Source organism: Callionymus lyra, chromosome 4 (assembly GCF_982586985.1).
Source record: "Callionymus lyra chromosome 4, fCalLyr1.hap1.1, whole genome shotgun sequence".
NCBI lineage: Eukaryota > Metazoa > Chordata > Actinopteri > Syngnathiformes > Callionymidae > Callionymus > Callionymus lyra.
Window position 1 is genome coordinate 31,357,443 of NC_141821.1, and position 13,879 is coordinate 31,371,321.

The following is a 13,879-nucleotide window of genomic DNA, read 5'->3' on the forward strand; positions in this document are numbered from 1 at the left end:
TCTTCTTTGATTTAAGGTCATGACAGAAATGAAACCAGTAAAAGTGGTTATACTGCTGTGTATTTTTGGTAAAGAGATCAGACACCAGGTAGTGGAAGGTAAATCGGCAAACTATGACGATACACTACTAAGTGTAGGAAGACTTACGGCAGAAGTCTGGGGTTCTCCATGGATAGACTTTGGCTCCAGCATTCAGACAGGCGTCAGTGTAGGCCTGCAGCTGGTCACACAACACGTGCTGCTGGCCGTTGAACCGGCACATATCGAACACGCAGCTCTGGAAGTACGTCGTGGGATTCACCTTGTTGATGCACTCCCTGGGAAGGAAAAGAAATACCGTTAGAGTGTGATTTATGTTGTTAAAGCAAGTAAAGCATTTTATAGTCCCACATGCTAATTTATTCCTACAGTTTCAGGTTTGAGTCAATTGGACAATTGTGACATTTCTTGATAAAATAAAACTGCTAGACAAAAAAGTTGGTCAATCATTTTTCTTTTATTATTCACTCAAAGGTCCATTTAGATAGACTTGTGTGATAATGATCCAGAGGTCATTTGTTTAATTTGTTTTACAAGCAATTTTCTTTATCTACATTCAGATAAGACATATTCATTTTTTTTGATTGCCTTATTAGAATTGACACCTACTGTCTCTAGACTTTTCCCACACTTTCCTCCACCTAGCTAGCTCCCACATAGTCTCTCCAGCATGTCCCAGCTCTCACCCGTGGTCGACTACCGGTGGGACATACCCTGAACACCTCACCAGGGATTTGTTGAGGCCAAGCCACCTTAACTCCCTCCTCTCAACTAGGGAAAGCCAAGGCACCCTTCAGAGAAAACTCCAATTTTTACACTCAAATCTTCCCTCACTTGTGAATATACCACACAATAATTGAACTCCCCTACATGAACCAAAGAATCATGCATTTGTAGGAGCTAATTGTCATCCCTGCCGCTTATCACTTGGTGGCAAATCTTTCCGGTGAGAGCTGAGAGTCATAGTCTGATTAAGCCAAAACGACCACATCATCAAAAGAAAGCACTGAACCAATCCTAAAACCATTATGCCGGACCCCCTAAACACTCTGCTAATCGAAATTCTGAAAAAAGTTATCACAGAATCTGGGACAAAGGGCAGTCCTGGCGCAGTACAACCTTCATGGGAAACAAGCCTGAGATACTACCAGCTATGCTGATCAAACTCTGACGTTGTTCATACTGAGATCAGACATCCTTTCTCAGGGTATCTGATACCCCATATTCTCAGAGCTCTACCCAAAAGACTCCCTGAGAGTATTGGTTGATTACTTCGCCAGATTCACCCATGTAGACAGGTGGAGCATGAACCGTCAAGGATCCGGCCGAGGTTATAGAGCTGATACAAAGTTTCACAAAAACCATAACGCTTCCAATGGGTCTAAGGTTCGACTATCAGCGGACTCTCTTTATCAGAACCCCTGAATAGACTTTGCCAGGGAGGCTGGGGAGGTATCCCCTATAGTTGGAACACATCCTCTCTTCTTAAAAAAGGTTGACTACCACCCGGGTCTTCTAATCCAAAGTCTCCAACCCCTTTCGAGAGTATTGTTCAGGAGTCCCCACTGTATGTAGAGGTGAGTACAACGATATGATAAATGATTGTCACGGACAAAATTGCTTGTATCAGAAATTGTGTTTGTACCCTTTGTCCACAGTTTATTGGTTCACACCCTGCATGATAATACACAGCTGACGCAGGTTATGTCAGGACATGTCCACTTTCAAGTCACATGTTAATTTGCGATATACATGTAGCTTTGTTGTGATGCAACTTTGGACTTTCTCAGTAGAAATGCTCATAAACTGAAGTTTACAGAATTTTTTTCTTTCGGTTTGATATGAAAAAAAACGAATTGTTATTTTTCATGTTCATTATATCTGTTTGCCCTTTTGATTGTCATGAACTTACATTTTTGAAACAGCATTTAAATCACGCACCCGTGAACAACATCTACTGTAGTATTGTGTAACTGAATAGATTTGGATTTTTCTTGTTTATTTGTTATTGAAACATTTGGCTAGCTGGAGAACTTTGGCAACAACGGCTAATGTGGTGAAATATGTAGGTTCAACATACTGTGCAGGTAAAACCAAAAGTCAATACATGTTAGGACCACATGGAATTTGACTGATAACCGTAGTTGGCCTGCGGGTGACTCCAGTGTAAAGATAGTTAAGTTAAATATCTCACCTGAAGGGTCCAGTTGGATCTTTGATTTTGCCACACTTTTCTGGTTTGACCACCTCGGCCTCCAGTGCAGGGTCACAGTCTGGGTTAGGGCCGGTTCCTCCGGTACACCTGATCAAGCACACAACGTCATGACAGTGGGAGATATTAAACTGAACTTCTTTCATCTAATCTAAAGGATAACTGGAGTATTATTTGTAGGCACAGTGCAGAAGACACAAACAGACTTGCGACTTATCAGGGCACATATTTAGAATAATTTTCAGAAAGCTACCATGTAACAGACTCCAGGGAAGATAGAAAGGTACGTACGAGTCATCTTCGTCATCCTCAGTCTGCCAGCTGTTGCCAAAGTCATTGACGTTTCCAGTCAAAGTGCCATCTGGTTTGGTGAAGTCGTTGTTGGGGCTTCCATCGTAGTCGCCACATAGACCACACGTCTGGTTGTAGTAGGAGCTGGTGGAACATTTGGAAGAACATTTTCAGGAAGAAGTTTAACTTTCAATAGAGAAATGGCATAACACTGACGAGTAGACAGTAGCATGATAGAGCTTCACTCGACCTCACTTTAGCTTTTTTTAAATTATTTTTACTAGAATTCAAACCCAGGGTGAGCCTTTATTGAACAATTCTCAGAGTAAAGGTTAACTGTATTAAACACTACATGTCAACCAGAACCAACCTGGGGACTGAAATCTGTGCATAATGGTTTCCATCCCAGCGAACCCGAAGTCCAAAAGTGGTCTCCAGAGTGACGTACTGACCAGCAAGGCTCAGAGTCATGAGTGGAGAAGGAGAATGAGGAAGGGAAACACGACGGCCGTTCACCTGCACATTTTCAAAGAACATGTTTAATGATTAAAAATCCAGGTCAACTTCATCTTCTAGGAATTAAAAAGATCTATTAAAAGACACTATAATTGGTATTGTTGAGTCTCTCTGAACAATGACCAGGTCAGGACGAGGTGCAAAGATAAACAATGATTGAGTTTAAGAGAAAGACAAGAGTGGACATGAAAGAGGATCATAACTGTGTGTGTGTGATCGCCTGCATGTGTGTGAGCATAATAGGCAACGGTGGAGAATGTTTGTACTTAAACAATATAATAATAAATTGTAAACGTTCTCTTGCTTTTTGGACACTGTCAGCAGACATTTTGAAACTAACCAGTGTTCTTCGCTGCTTCATCATGGTCACAGTGATTCCATTGACTGTGACGTAGAGTTTCTTCAAATAAGACACTCCGGCAACTCCTCGCTGCTCGTTCTTCCCCTCCACTGAAAACCAGGGTCCTGTGAGGGAAACACTATTTAGTTTGTGCTGCATGTGGATGGTTTCAACGGTTCAAATGGAGAATATTATATTTTAATATTGTATTATTATTGTATTATTATACTTAAAATCATAACCATCAAAGAATAATTCTCTTTGCATTGCAGGATTAGGAGGAGGAAATTAAAATGGTGCCACTGATTTTAAGAACGTTTTTGCTTTTGAATTTTATAAAATCGTTTTTTTATGATTGGATTTTTCTTACCTGTTATATTCCTGCAGTTTCTGGCCAGTGTGTAGGTGCATGTTCCCATGAAAGTGTAGTATTTGTCATCAAAAGTCATGTAATGAGGATCTCCGGAGACCACACAATCCTGAGAGCCTGAAGGACACAAAATAAATAACAAGAAAATAAAATGTATCAATGTTTGCAAATATGTGTCCAGCATGCGAGAGAAGGTTTAAGTTTGTTTGCACTTACTGGTGGGGTAGCAGCCAAGTTCGCCACCTTGGTTTTTACACTCGTGCATTGGTGGGCAATCAAAAGCTTGACATGTCACAAAAGGTGCTTCACAGACACACTTCAGCTTACAATCGTCCACGTAGAACTCTTCTCCAGGCTGATAAACACAAGAAAAGAACACAGTGTGAGCCCGACATAACCTTTCCAAACAAACTGAAGTCCAGCTCACCTGATAGTAGTTTCCGTTTGTGTGATTGCAGCCACACGATGTCTTCCTGACACATTTTCCAGAACTCAAGACATAGCCAGGATTACACACACAGCCCTCAGCGCAAGGACCGCCACACGATGTAGGTCTCCCTGCACATGTATCCTGACAAGGGTCAGCACACGGCTGGTAGTGGCTGTTGTCGGGGCACTTCAAAGCTGCTCAGAAGTTGAAGAGGTTAAGATGTCTTCTCTCTCAAAGTTATGTGATTCAATGAACACTCACGGCAGAACGTGTCGTTCCTCCAGGCTCCGATGACAACTCCCCGTTCCTGGCACTCATTGACGTAGGCTTCGATGGCTTCGCACAGAACCGGCCGAGCTCCGTCCAGTTCGCACAGGTCAAAGAGACAGTCCTTGAAGTAGTTCTGGAGAAAAAACGGGAGCAGAATTAGTGCTTTATCCACATCTATGTGGTGAACCAGGCTGAACATGTGAAGCTAATAAGCTCAAACATGTACTTTTAATGGCCATAATGTGTTTTCATCAGGGGCCGCTTTACTTACATTGGGGTTGACTTTTCCGTGGCAGGAAGCAAATGGACCATTTTTGTCCAGTAACATTCCACAATATTTGGAGCTTTCATAGATTTCCTCTTCATCTTCATCACATCCTGGTAGGGTGGTGTTTGGTTTCTTGTTGCAACTGAACAGAGACCGTTTTTTCAAAGTTACACACAAGTCATACAAACAGCAATAACATTTTTACATTTTTTTACTCACTCTGGATCAGTGTTCCAACTGTGTCCAAAGTCATTTGCATTGGGAGCCAAAGACCCGTCTGGTTTACGGAAGTCATCTTTAGTGTCTCCATCATAGTCTCCACACAGTCCACACAATGTTTCCTCGTAGCTGAAGATTCCACAAGAGAACGTCAGTGTCATAACACTCAACAAAGGTAGCATCACAATGCAACTATCTTCATCCCAACTTACTCCTTGATGACTTTAATGTCCATGAAATGGTTGCCGTCATAACGAACGGTCACTCCAAAGTCCATTTTCACTGTGTTGTGTTTTCCTGACTTGAACACAGAGACACGCTCCACTGGAGTGACGGGCAGGTTAACGTTAGTTCCGTTCACCTGGATGGATCAAGACATAGAGATATGAATTGAAAATCAGCTTGTTGAACCATTTGACTCGACTGATGGCATCAAGGGGTCCAGATGACAGTTGTGGCTATTGTGTACCTGCACAGTGCCTCCTTTGAGGAGGGAGATCTTCACTCCAGCAACATAAACGTATACAGCCTTCACGTAGGAAATGGTTGGTCTGTTGAAGCGGTTTTCGTTTTCAACATGAACCTCAAAGTACGGCAGAGTGGAGTTAGTGCAGGGAGCCGACATCAGGTAGGTGCAGTTGCCCATGAAGTTATATTTGCGCTTGTCAAAGGTGGTGTAGTGGGGGTCACCAGATGCTATGCAGCTGGACGTGCCTACAAACACAAAGTCAATTATTACACATTAAGCATAACTCTAAAGATGCATCCAGGTAAACTTTGAAATCTTAAGTAGTATATAGTTCTTCAGAAGGTTACCTTTAGGATAGCAGCCTGAAACTCCATTAACTTCTCTGCACTCCTCAGTGGGGTCACAGGAGTTATCAACACACTCCAGGGTGTAGTTCCCAGCACAGCGACACAACTTGGAACAGCCATCTCCAAATACAATCTCTCCAGGCTGGATAGAGAAACATAATGATGAGCTTGAATCCACCAGAAGAGGTCTGAATATAACCTCTGACCTCGTAATAGTTATTGTTGTTGTCCAGGCAGCCACATTTATCGAGGGGAACACAGCGCCGACCCTTGAAGACAAACCCAGGCTTGCAGAAGCAGCCAGTTATACATGGACCGCTACAGTTGGTGGAGGGCTTCTCACAAGAGGGAACACAAGATGGACCGCATTCTATAAAGTCTGCATCTGGAGGACAAGGGTCTGCAGGAGAGGGAGGAAATAATTAGTTTATCATAGTTTGAGAAAAAATATATGGAAACATCTTATTCATTTGAAGGGTTAGCCATACTTGGCTTTGGTGTAGTTGGTTTAGGAGTTGTTGGTTTAGGTGTTGTTGGTCCAGGGGTTGAAGGTTTTGGTGTTGAGGGCTTTGGAGTGGTCACAACTGGGCAAACAAAACAAGGATAATTGGTTTAAGTATATCAAATATACAAAGGTACTACTGTAAAGATAAAATAAATCTTTAGTTGTAAAATGGCTCTAACTTACCTGTACCAACACACAGGAACTCTCCGTCCACCAGCTGGCAGATCTCCGTTGGTTGACAGGTGGTGTTTAGACAGTGGATCAGACCTCCACCGTTACACGTGCACCTTTGCTTACAGCCCTCCACGTACCAGTTGTCTCCCACCTGCACAACATATTCATTAACGTTTTAGTAAGTCCACAGAGAAGTGTAATTGCTCAACTGATGTGAACCTCTACTGTTTTCAAATGATGTACAGAAGAAGTAACTTAAAGAGTTGCACTCACAGGGTGATAGTCTCCACTGGGGTCCACGCAACCACAGTCTTTCACTGGGACACACATGTCACCACTAAGAATGAATCCAGGGTCACACTTGCAACCCTCCACGCACACATCTTCACATCCTGGTGGTCCTACCACGCCGACACAAGTCTCTGGACAAGAGCTCACACAGAGAGAGTAGGAGCTGTTGGGGGGACATTGCAGGGCTGCAAAGAAGAAAACATGAATGATAAGTGAGGGTTAAATGCAATTATTTTAAAATAACTAAGATGTTTGTGAACTGGACATTGGCTTCTTCTTTGATTTAAGGTCATGACAGAAATGAAACTAGTAAAAGTGGTTATACTGCTGTTTATTTTTGGTGAAGAGATCAGACACCAGGTAGTGGATGGTAAATCGGCAAACTAAGACGATACACTACTAAGTGTAGGAAGACTTACGGCAGAAGTCTGGGGTTCTCCATGGATAGACTTTGGCTCCAGCATTCAGACAGGCGTCAGTGTAGGCCTGCAGCTGGTCACACAACACGTGCTGCTGGCCGTTGAACCGGCACATATCGAACACGCAGCTCTGGAAGTACGGCGTGGGATTCACCTTGTTGATGCACTCCCTGGGAAGGAGAGGTAGAAGGTTGGACATGTGATTTATGTTGTTAAAATATTGAAAGCCTTTTAAAACTGCCTACTAATCATTTGTATCTACCCCGTATTAGGTGTAAGTCAATTTGCAGTGACAAATCTTGTTAAAACAAAACTGTAAGACAAAAAGTTTAGTCAATCGATTTTGTTTAATTCACTCAAAGGAATCCGTTGACATTGCCCTGTTGGTTCAGGAGTTCAGTTGTTTTAATGGTTTCTAGAACCTATTAATGTAATTAACAATCAGATATGAGCATTTTATCATTTCGTCCAAATAGTCTAATCTAAATTCACATGTTCTTTCTAAAGATAAGCGACCACAAAAGTTTGGTTAAAATGTTTAATGAATGTCACGGATAAAATAGTTTGTTTCAGAAATACTGTTTACACCCTTTGTCCACAGTTTATTGGTTCACACCCTGCATGATAAATCAGAGCTGACTCAGGTGATGACAGGGCGTTGCCCACTTTCAAGTCACATATTAATTTGTGATATATATATATGTAGCTTTGTCAAGATGCCATTTTGGACTATCCAAGTCCAAATGCTCTGAAAGTTAGATTAATTTTGCTTCCTGTTTGATATGAAGAAGAAAAAACGGGCTATTTATTATGTGTGTGGTGTATGTTTTCTCTTCTCATTGGTAAAAACTCCAGCACCCCTAAAAACACTTGTGAATGCGGCCATAGAACTTATTGAAATAGCATTTAAGTCATGCACTGACAACCAACATGTACCGCAGAATTGTTTAAATGAACACATTTTTAATATTATATTTTTTTCTCTTATTTCAATGTTTGCCAACTAGAACACATCAGGACTACTTCTGTCAAAAGATGTAGGTTCAACATACTGTGCAGTTAAACCACAATATATCACATCTTAGGGCCAGAAAGAATTTGACTGATAATCGTAGTTGGCCTGCGGGTGACTCCAGTGTAAAGATAGTTAAGTTAAATATCTCACCTGAAGGGTCCAGTTGGATCTTTGATTTTGCCACACTTTTCTGGTTTGACCACCTCGGCCTCCAGTGCAGGGTCACAGTCTGGGTTAGGGCCGGTTCCTCCGGTACACCTGATCAAGCACACAACGTCATGACAGTGGGAGATATTAAACTAAAGTTCTTTCATCTAATCTAAAGGATAACTGGAGTATTATTTGTAGGCACAGTGCAGAAGACACAAACTTGCGACTTATCAGGGCACATATTTAGAATCATTTTCAGAAAGCTAGCATGTAACAGACTCCAGAGAAGATAGAAAGGTACGTACGAGTCATCTTCGTCATCCTCAGTCTGCCAGCTGTTGCCAAAGTCATTGACGTTTCCAGTCAAAGTGCCATCTGGTTTGGTGAAGTCGTTGTTGGGGCTTCCATCGTAGTCGCCACATAGACCACACGTCTGGTTGTAGTAGGAGCTGGTGGAACATTTGGAAGAACATTTTCAGGAAGAAGTTTAACTTTCAATAGGGAAATGGCATAACACTGACGAGTAGACAGTAGCATGATAGAGCTTCACTCGGCCTCACTTTAGCTTTTTTAAAATTATTTTTACTAGAATTCAAACCCAGGGTGAGCCTTTATTGAACAATTCCCAGAGAAAAGGTAAACTGTATTAAACACTACATGTCAACCAGAACCAACCTGGGGACTGAAATCTGTGCATAATGGTTTCCATCCCAGCGAACCCGAAGTCCAAAAGTGGTCTCCAGAGTGACGTACTGACCAGCAAGGCTCAGAGTCATGAGTGGAGAAGGAGAATGAGGAAGGGAAACACGACGGCCGTTCACCTGCACATTTTCAAAGAACATGTTTAATGATTAAAAATCCAGGTCAACTTCATCTTCTAGGAATTTAAAAGATCTATTAAAAGACACTATAATTGGTATTGTTGAGTCTCTCTGAACAATGACCAGGTCAGGACGAGGTGCAAAGATAAACAATGATTGAGTTTAAGAGAAAGACAAGAGTGGACATGAAAGAGGATCATAACTGTGTGTGTGTGATCGCCTGCATGTGTGTGAGCATAATAGGCAACGTTGGAGAATGTTTGTACATAAACAATATAATAATAAGTTGTAAACGTTATCTTGCTTTTTGGGCACTGTCAGCAGACATTTTGAAACTAACCAGTGTTCTTCGCTGCTTCATCATGGTCACAGTGATTCCATTGACTGTGACGTAGAGTTTCTTCAAATAAGACACTCCGGCAACTCCTCGCTGCTCGTTCTTCCCCTCCACTGAAAACCAGGGTCCTGTGAGGGAAACGCTAGTTAGTTTGTGCTGCATGTCGATGGTTTCAATGGTTCAAATGGAGAATATTATATTTTAATATTGTATTATTATTGTATTATTATACTAAAAATCATTACCATCAAAGAAACATTTTCTTTGCATTGCAGGATTAGGAGGAGGAAATTAAAATGGTGCCACTGATTTTAAGAACGTTTTTGCTTTTGAATTTTATAAAATCGTTTTTTTATGATTGGATTTTTCTTACCTGTTATATTCCTGCAGTTTCTGGCCAGTGTGTAGGTGCATGTTCCCATGAAAGTGTAGTATTTGTCATCAAAAGTCATGTAATGAGGATCTCCGGAGACCACACAATCCTGAGAGCCTGAAGGACACAAAATAAATAACAAGAAAATAAAATGTATCAATGTTTGCAAATATGTATCCAGCATGCGAGAGAAGGTTTAAGTTTGTTTGCACTTACTGGTGGGGTAGCAGCCAAGTTCGCCACCTTGGTTTTTACACTCGTGCATTGGTGGGCAATCAAAAGCTTGACATGTCACAAAAGGTGCTTCACAGACACACTTCAGCTTACAATCGTCCACGTAGAACTCTTCTCCAGGCTGATAAACACAAGAAAAGAACACAGTGTGAGCCCGACATAACCTTTCCAAACAAACTGAAGTCCAGCTCACCTGATAGTAGTTTCCGTTTGTGTGATTGCAGCCACACGATGTCTTCCTGACACATTTTCCAGAACTCAAGACATAGCCAGGATTACACACACAGCCCTCAGCGCAAGGACCGCCACACGATGTAGGTCTCCCTGCACATGTATCCTGACAAGGGTCAGCACACGGCTGGTAGTGGCTGTTGTCGGGGCACTTCAAAGCTGCTCAGAAGTTGAAGAGGTTAAGATGTCTTCTCTCTCAAAGTTATGTGATTCAATGAACACTCACGGCAGAACGTGTCGTTCCTCCAGGCTCCGATGACAACTCCCCGTTCCTGGCACTCATTGACGTAGGCTTCGATGGCTTCGCACAGAACCGGCCGAGCTCCGTCCAGTTCGCACAGGTCAAAGAGACAGTCCTTGAAGTAGTTCTGGAGAAAAAACGGGAGCAGAATTAGTGCTTTATCCACATCTATGTGGTGAACCAGGCTGAACATGTGAAGCTAATAAGCTCAAACATGTACTTTTAATGGCCATAATGTGTTTTCATCAGGGGCCGCTTTACTTACATTGGGGTTGACTTTTCCGTGGCAGGAAGCAAATGGACCATTTTTGTCCAGTAACATTCCACAATATTTGGAGCTTTCATAGATTTCCTCTTCATCTTCATCACATCCTGGTAGGGTGGTGTTTGGTTTCTTGTTGCAACTGAACAGAGACCGTTTTTTTCAAAGTTACACACAAGTCATACAAACAGCAATAACATTTTTACATTTTTTTACTCACTCTGGATCAGTGTTCCAACTGTGTCCAAAGTCATTTGCATTGGGAGCCAAAGACCCGTCTGGTTTACGGAAGTCATCTTTAGTGTCTCCATCATAGTCTCCACACAGTCCACACAATGTTTCCTCGTAGCTGAAGATTCCACAAGAGAACGTCAGTGTCACAACACTCAACAAAGGTAGCATCACAATGCAACTATCTTCATCCCAACTTACTCCTTGATGACTTTAATGTCCATGAAATGGTTGCCGTCATAACGAACGGTCACTCCAAAGTCCATTTTCACTGTGTTGTGTTTTCCTGACTTGAACACAGAGACACGCTCCACTGGAGTGACGGGCAGGTTAACGTTAGTTCCGTTCACCTGGATGGATCAAGACATAGAGATATGAATTGAAAATCAGCTTGTTGAACCATTTGACTCGACTGATGGCATCAAGGGGTCCAGATGACAGTTGTGGCTATTGTGTACCTGCACAGTGCCTCCTTTGAGGAGGGAGATCTTCACTCCAGCAACATAAACGTATACAGCCTTCACGTAGGAAATGGTTGGTCTGTTGAAGCGGTTTTCGTTTTCAACATGAACCTCAAAGTACGGCAGAGTGGAGTTAGTGCAGGGAGCCGACATCAGGTAGGTGCAGTTGCCCATGAAGTTATATTTGCGCTTGTCAAAGGTGGTGTAGTGGGGGTCACCAGATGCTATGCAGCTGGACGTGCCTACAAACACAAAGTCAATTATTACACAATAAGCATAACTCTAAAAATGCATCCAGGTAAACTTTGAAATCTTAAGTAGTATATAGTTCTTCAGAAGGTTACCTTTAGGATAGCAGCCTGAAACTCCATTAACTTCTCTGCACTCCTCAGTGGGGTCACAGGAGTTATCAACACACTCCAGGGTGTAGTTCCCAGCACAGCGACACAACTTGGAACAGCCATCTCCAAATACAATCTCTCCAGGCTGGATAGAGAAACATAATGATGAGCTTGAATCCACCAGAAGAGGTCTGAATATAACCTCTGACCTCGTAATAGTTATTGTTGTTGTCCAGGCAGCCACATTTATCGAGGGGAACACAGCGCCGACCCTTGAAGACAAACCCAGGCTTGCAGAAGCAGCCAGTTATACATGGACCGCTACAGTTGGTGGAGGGCTTCTCACAAGAGGGAACACAAGATGGACCGCATTCTATAAAGTCTGCATCTGGAGGACAAGGGTCTGCAGGAGAGGGAAGAAATAATTAGTTTATCATAGTTTGAGAAAAATATATGGAAACATCTTATTCATTTGAAGGGTTAGCCATACTTGGCTTTGGTGTAGTTGGTTTAGGAGTTGTTGGTTTAGGTGTTGTTGGTCCAGGGGTTGAAGGTTTTGGTGTTGAGGGCTTTGGAGTGGTCACAACTGGGCAAACAAAACAAGGATAATTGGTTTAAGTATATCAAATATACAAAGGTACTACTGTATAAATAAAATAAATCTTTAGTTGTAAAATGGCTCTAACTTACCTGTACCAACACACAGGAACTCTCCGTCCACCAGCTGGCAGATCTCCGTTGGTTGACAGGTGGTGTTTAGACAGTGGATCAGACCTCCACCGTTACACGTGCACCTTTGCTTACAGCCCTCCACGTACCAGTTGTCTCCCACCTGCACAACATATTCATTAACGTTTTAGTAAGTCCACAGAGAAGTGTAATTGCTCAACTGATGTGAACCTCTACTGTTTTCAAATGATGTACAGAAGAAGTAACTTAAAGAGTTGCACTCACAGGGTGATAGTCTCCACTGGGGTCCACGCAACCACAGTCTTTCACTGGGACACACATGTCACCACTAAGAATGAATCCAGGGTCACACTTGCAACCCTCCACGCACACATCTTCACATCCTGGTGGTCCAACCACGCCGACACAAGTCTCTGGACAAGAGCTCACACAGAGAGAGTAGGAGCTGTTGGGGGGACATTGCAGGGCTGCAAAGAAGAAAACATGAATGATAAGTGAGGGTTAAATGCAATTATTTTAAAATAACTAAGATGTTTGTGAACTGGACATTGGCTTCTTCTTTGATTTAAGGTCATGACAGAAATGAAACTAGTAAAAGTGGTTATACTGCTGTTTATTTTTGGTGAAGAGATCAGACACCAGGTAGTGGATGGTAAATCGGCAAACTAAGACGATACACTACTAAGTGTAGGAAGACTTACGGCAGAAGTCTGGGGTTCTCCATGGATAGACTTTGGCTCCAGCATTCAGACAGGCGTCAGTGTAGGCCTGCAGCTGGTCACACAACACGTGCTGCTGGCCGTTGAACCGGCACATATCGAACACGCAGCTCTGGAAGTACGGCGTGGGATTCACCTTGTTGATGCACTCCCTGGGAAGGAGAGGTAGAAGGTTGGACATGTGATTTATGTTGTTAAAATATTGAAAGCCTTTTAAAACTGCCTACTAATCATTTGTATCTACCCCGTATTAGGTGTAAGTCAATTTGCAGTGACAAATCTTGTTAAAACAAAACTGTAAGACAAAAAGTTTAGTCAATCGATTTTGTTTAATTCACTCAAAGGAATCCGTTGACATTGCCCTGTTTGATCAGGAGTTCAGTTGTTTTAATGGTTTCTAGAACCTATTAATGTAATTAACAATCAGATATGAGCATTTTATCATTTTGTCCAAATAGTCTAATCTAAATTCACATGTTCTTTCTAAAGATAAGCGACCACAAAAGTTTGGTTAAAATGTTTAATGAATGTCACGGATAAAATAGTTTGTTTCAGAAATACTGTTTACACCCTTTGTCCACAGTTTATTGGTTCACACCCTGCATGATAAATC

The 13,879-nt window shown here is 42.2% G+C and overlaps 1 protein-coding gene across 1 annotated transcript in view; it reads right to left on the reverse strand.

Moving 5' to 3' along the window:
• zanl (zonadhesin, like) overlaps positions 1 to 13,879 on the reverse strand; it is a 42,227-nt gene that overhangs the window by 13,131 nt on the left and 15,217 nt on the right. The window contains exons 45-81 of the mRNA XM_087790217.1: positions 13,249 to 13,418; positions 12,812 to 13,014; positions 12,548 to 12,689; positions 12,348 to 12,443; positions 12,067 to 12,260; positions 11,861 to 12,002; positions 11,514 to 11,758; positions 11,257 to 11,405; positions 11,045 to 11,173; positions 10,828 to 10,966; positions 10,548 to 10,689; positions 10,284 to 10,480; positions 10,073 to 10,211; positions 9,857 to 9,973; positions 9,487 to 9,611; positions 9,001 to 9,146; positions 8,631 to 8,774; positions 8,326 to 8,433; positions 7,161 to 7,330; positions 6,724 to 6,926; positions 6,460 to 6,601; positions 6,263 to 6,355; positions 5,978 to 6,180; positions 5,772 to 5,913; positions 5,425 to 5,669; positions 5,168 to 5,316; positions 4,956 to 5,084; positions 4,740 to 4,878; positions 4,460 to 4,601; positions 4,196 to 4,392; positions 3,985 to 4,123; positions 3,769 to 3,885; positions 3,399 to 3,523; positions 2,913 to 3,058; positions 2,543 to 2,686; positions 2,234 to 2,341; positions 148 to 317 (exon numbers count right to left, since the gene is read on the reverse strand). Of these exons, the coding sequence (XP_087646343.1) occupies positions 148 to 317; positions 2,234 to 2,341; positions 2,543 to 2,686; positions 2,913 to 3,058; positions 3,399 to 3,523; positions 3,769 to 3,885; positions 3,985 to 4,123; positions 4,196 to 4,392; positions 4,460 to 4,601; positions 4,740 to 4,878; positions 4,956 to 5,084; positions 5,168 to 5,316; positions 5,425 to 5,669; positions 5,772 to 5,913; positions 5,978 to 6,180; positions 6,263 to 6,355; positions 6,460 to 6,601; positions 6,724 to 6,926; positions 7,161 to 7,330; positions 8,326 to 8,433; positions 8,631 to 8,774; positions 9,001 to 9,146; positions 9,487 to 9,611; positions 9,857 to 9,973; positions 10,073 to 10,211; positions 10,284 to 10,480; positions 10,548 to 10,689; positions 10,828 to 10,966; positions 11,045 to 11,173; positions 11,257 to 11,405; positions 11,514 to 11,758; positions 11,861 to 12,002; positions 12,067 to 12,260; positions 12,348 to 12,443; positions 12,548 to 12,689; positions 12,812 to 13,014; positions 13,249 to 13,418 (5,630 nt within the window). The remainder of the gene's footprint in view (positions 1 to 147; positions 318 to 2,233; positions 2,342 to 2,542; positions 2,687 to 2,912; positions 3,059 to 3,398; positions 3,524 to 3,768; positions 3,886 to 3,984; positions 4,124 to 4,195; positions 4,393 to 4,459; positions 4,602 to 4,739; positions 4,879 to 4,955; positions 5,085 to 5,167; positions 5,317 to 5,424; positions 5,670 to 5,771; positions 5,914 to 5,977; positions 6,181 to 6,262; positions 6,356 to 6,459; positions 6,602 to 6,723; positions 6,927 to 7,160; positions 7,331 to 8,325; positions 8,434 to 8,630; positions 8,775 to 9,000; positions 9,147 to 9,486; positions 9,612 to 9,856; positions 9,974 to 10,072; positions 10,212 to 10,283; positions 10,481 to 10,547; positions 10,690 to 10,827; positions 10,967 to 11,044; positions 11,174 to 11,256; positions 11,406 to 11,513; positions 11,759 to 11,860; positions 12,003 to 12,066; positions 12,261 to 12,347; positions 12,444 to 12,547; positions 12,690 to 12,811; positions 13,015 to 13,248; positions 13,419 to 13,879) is intronic.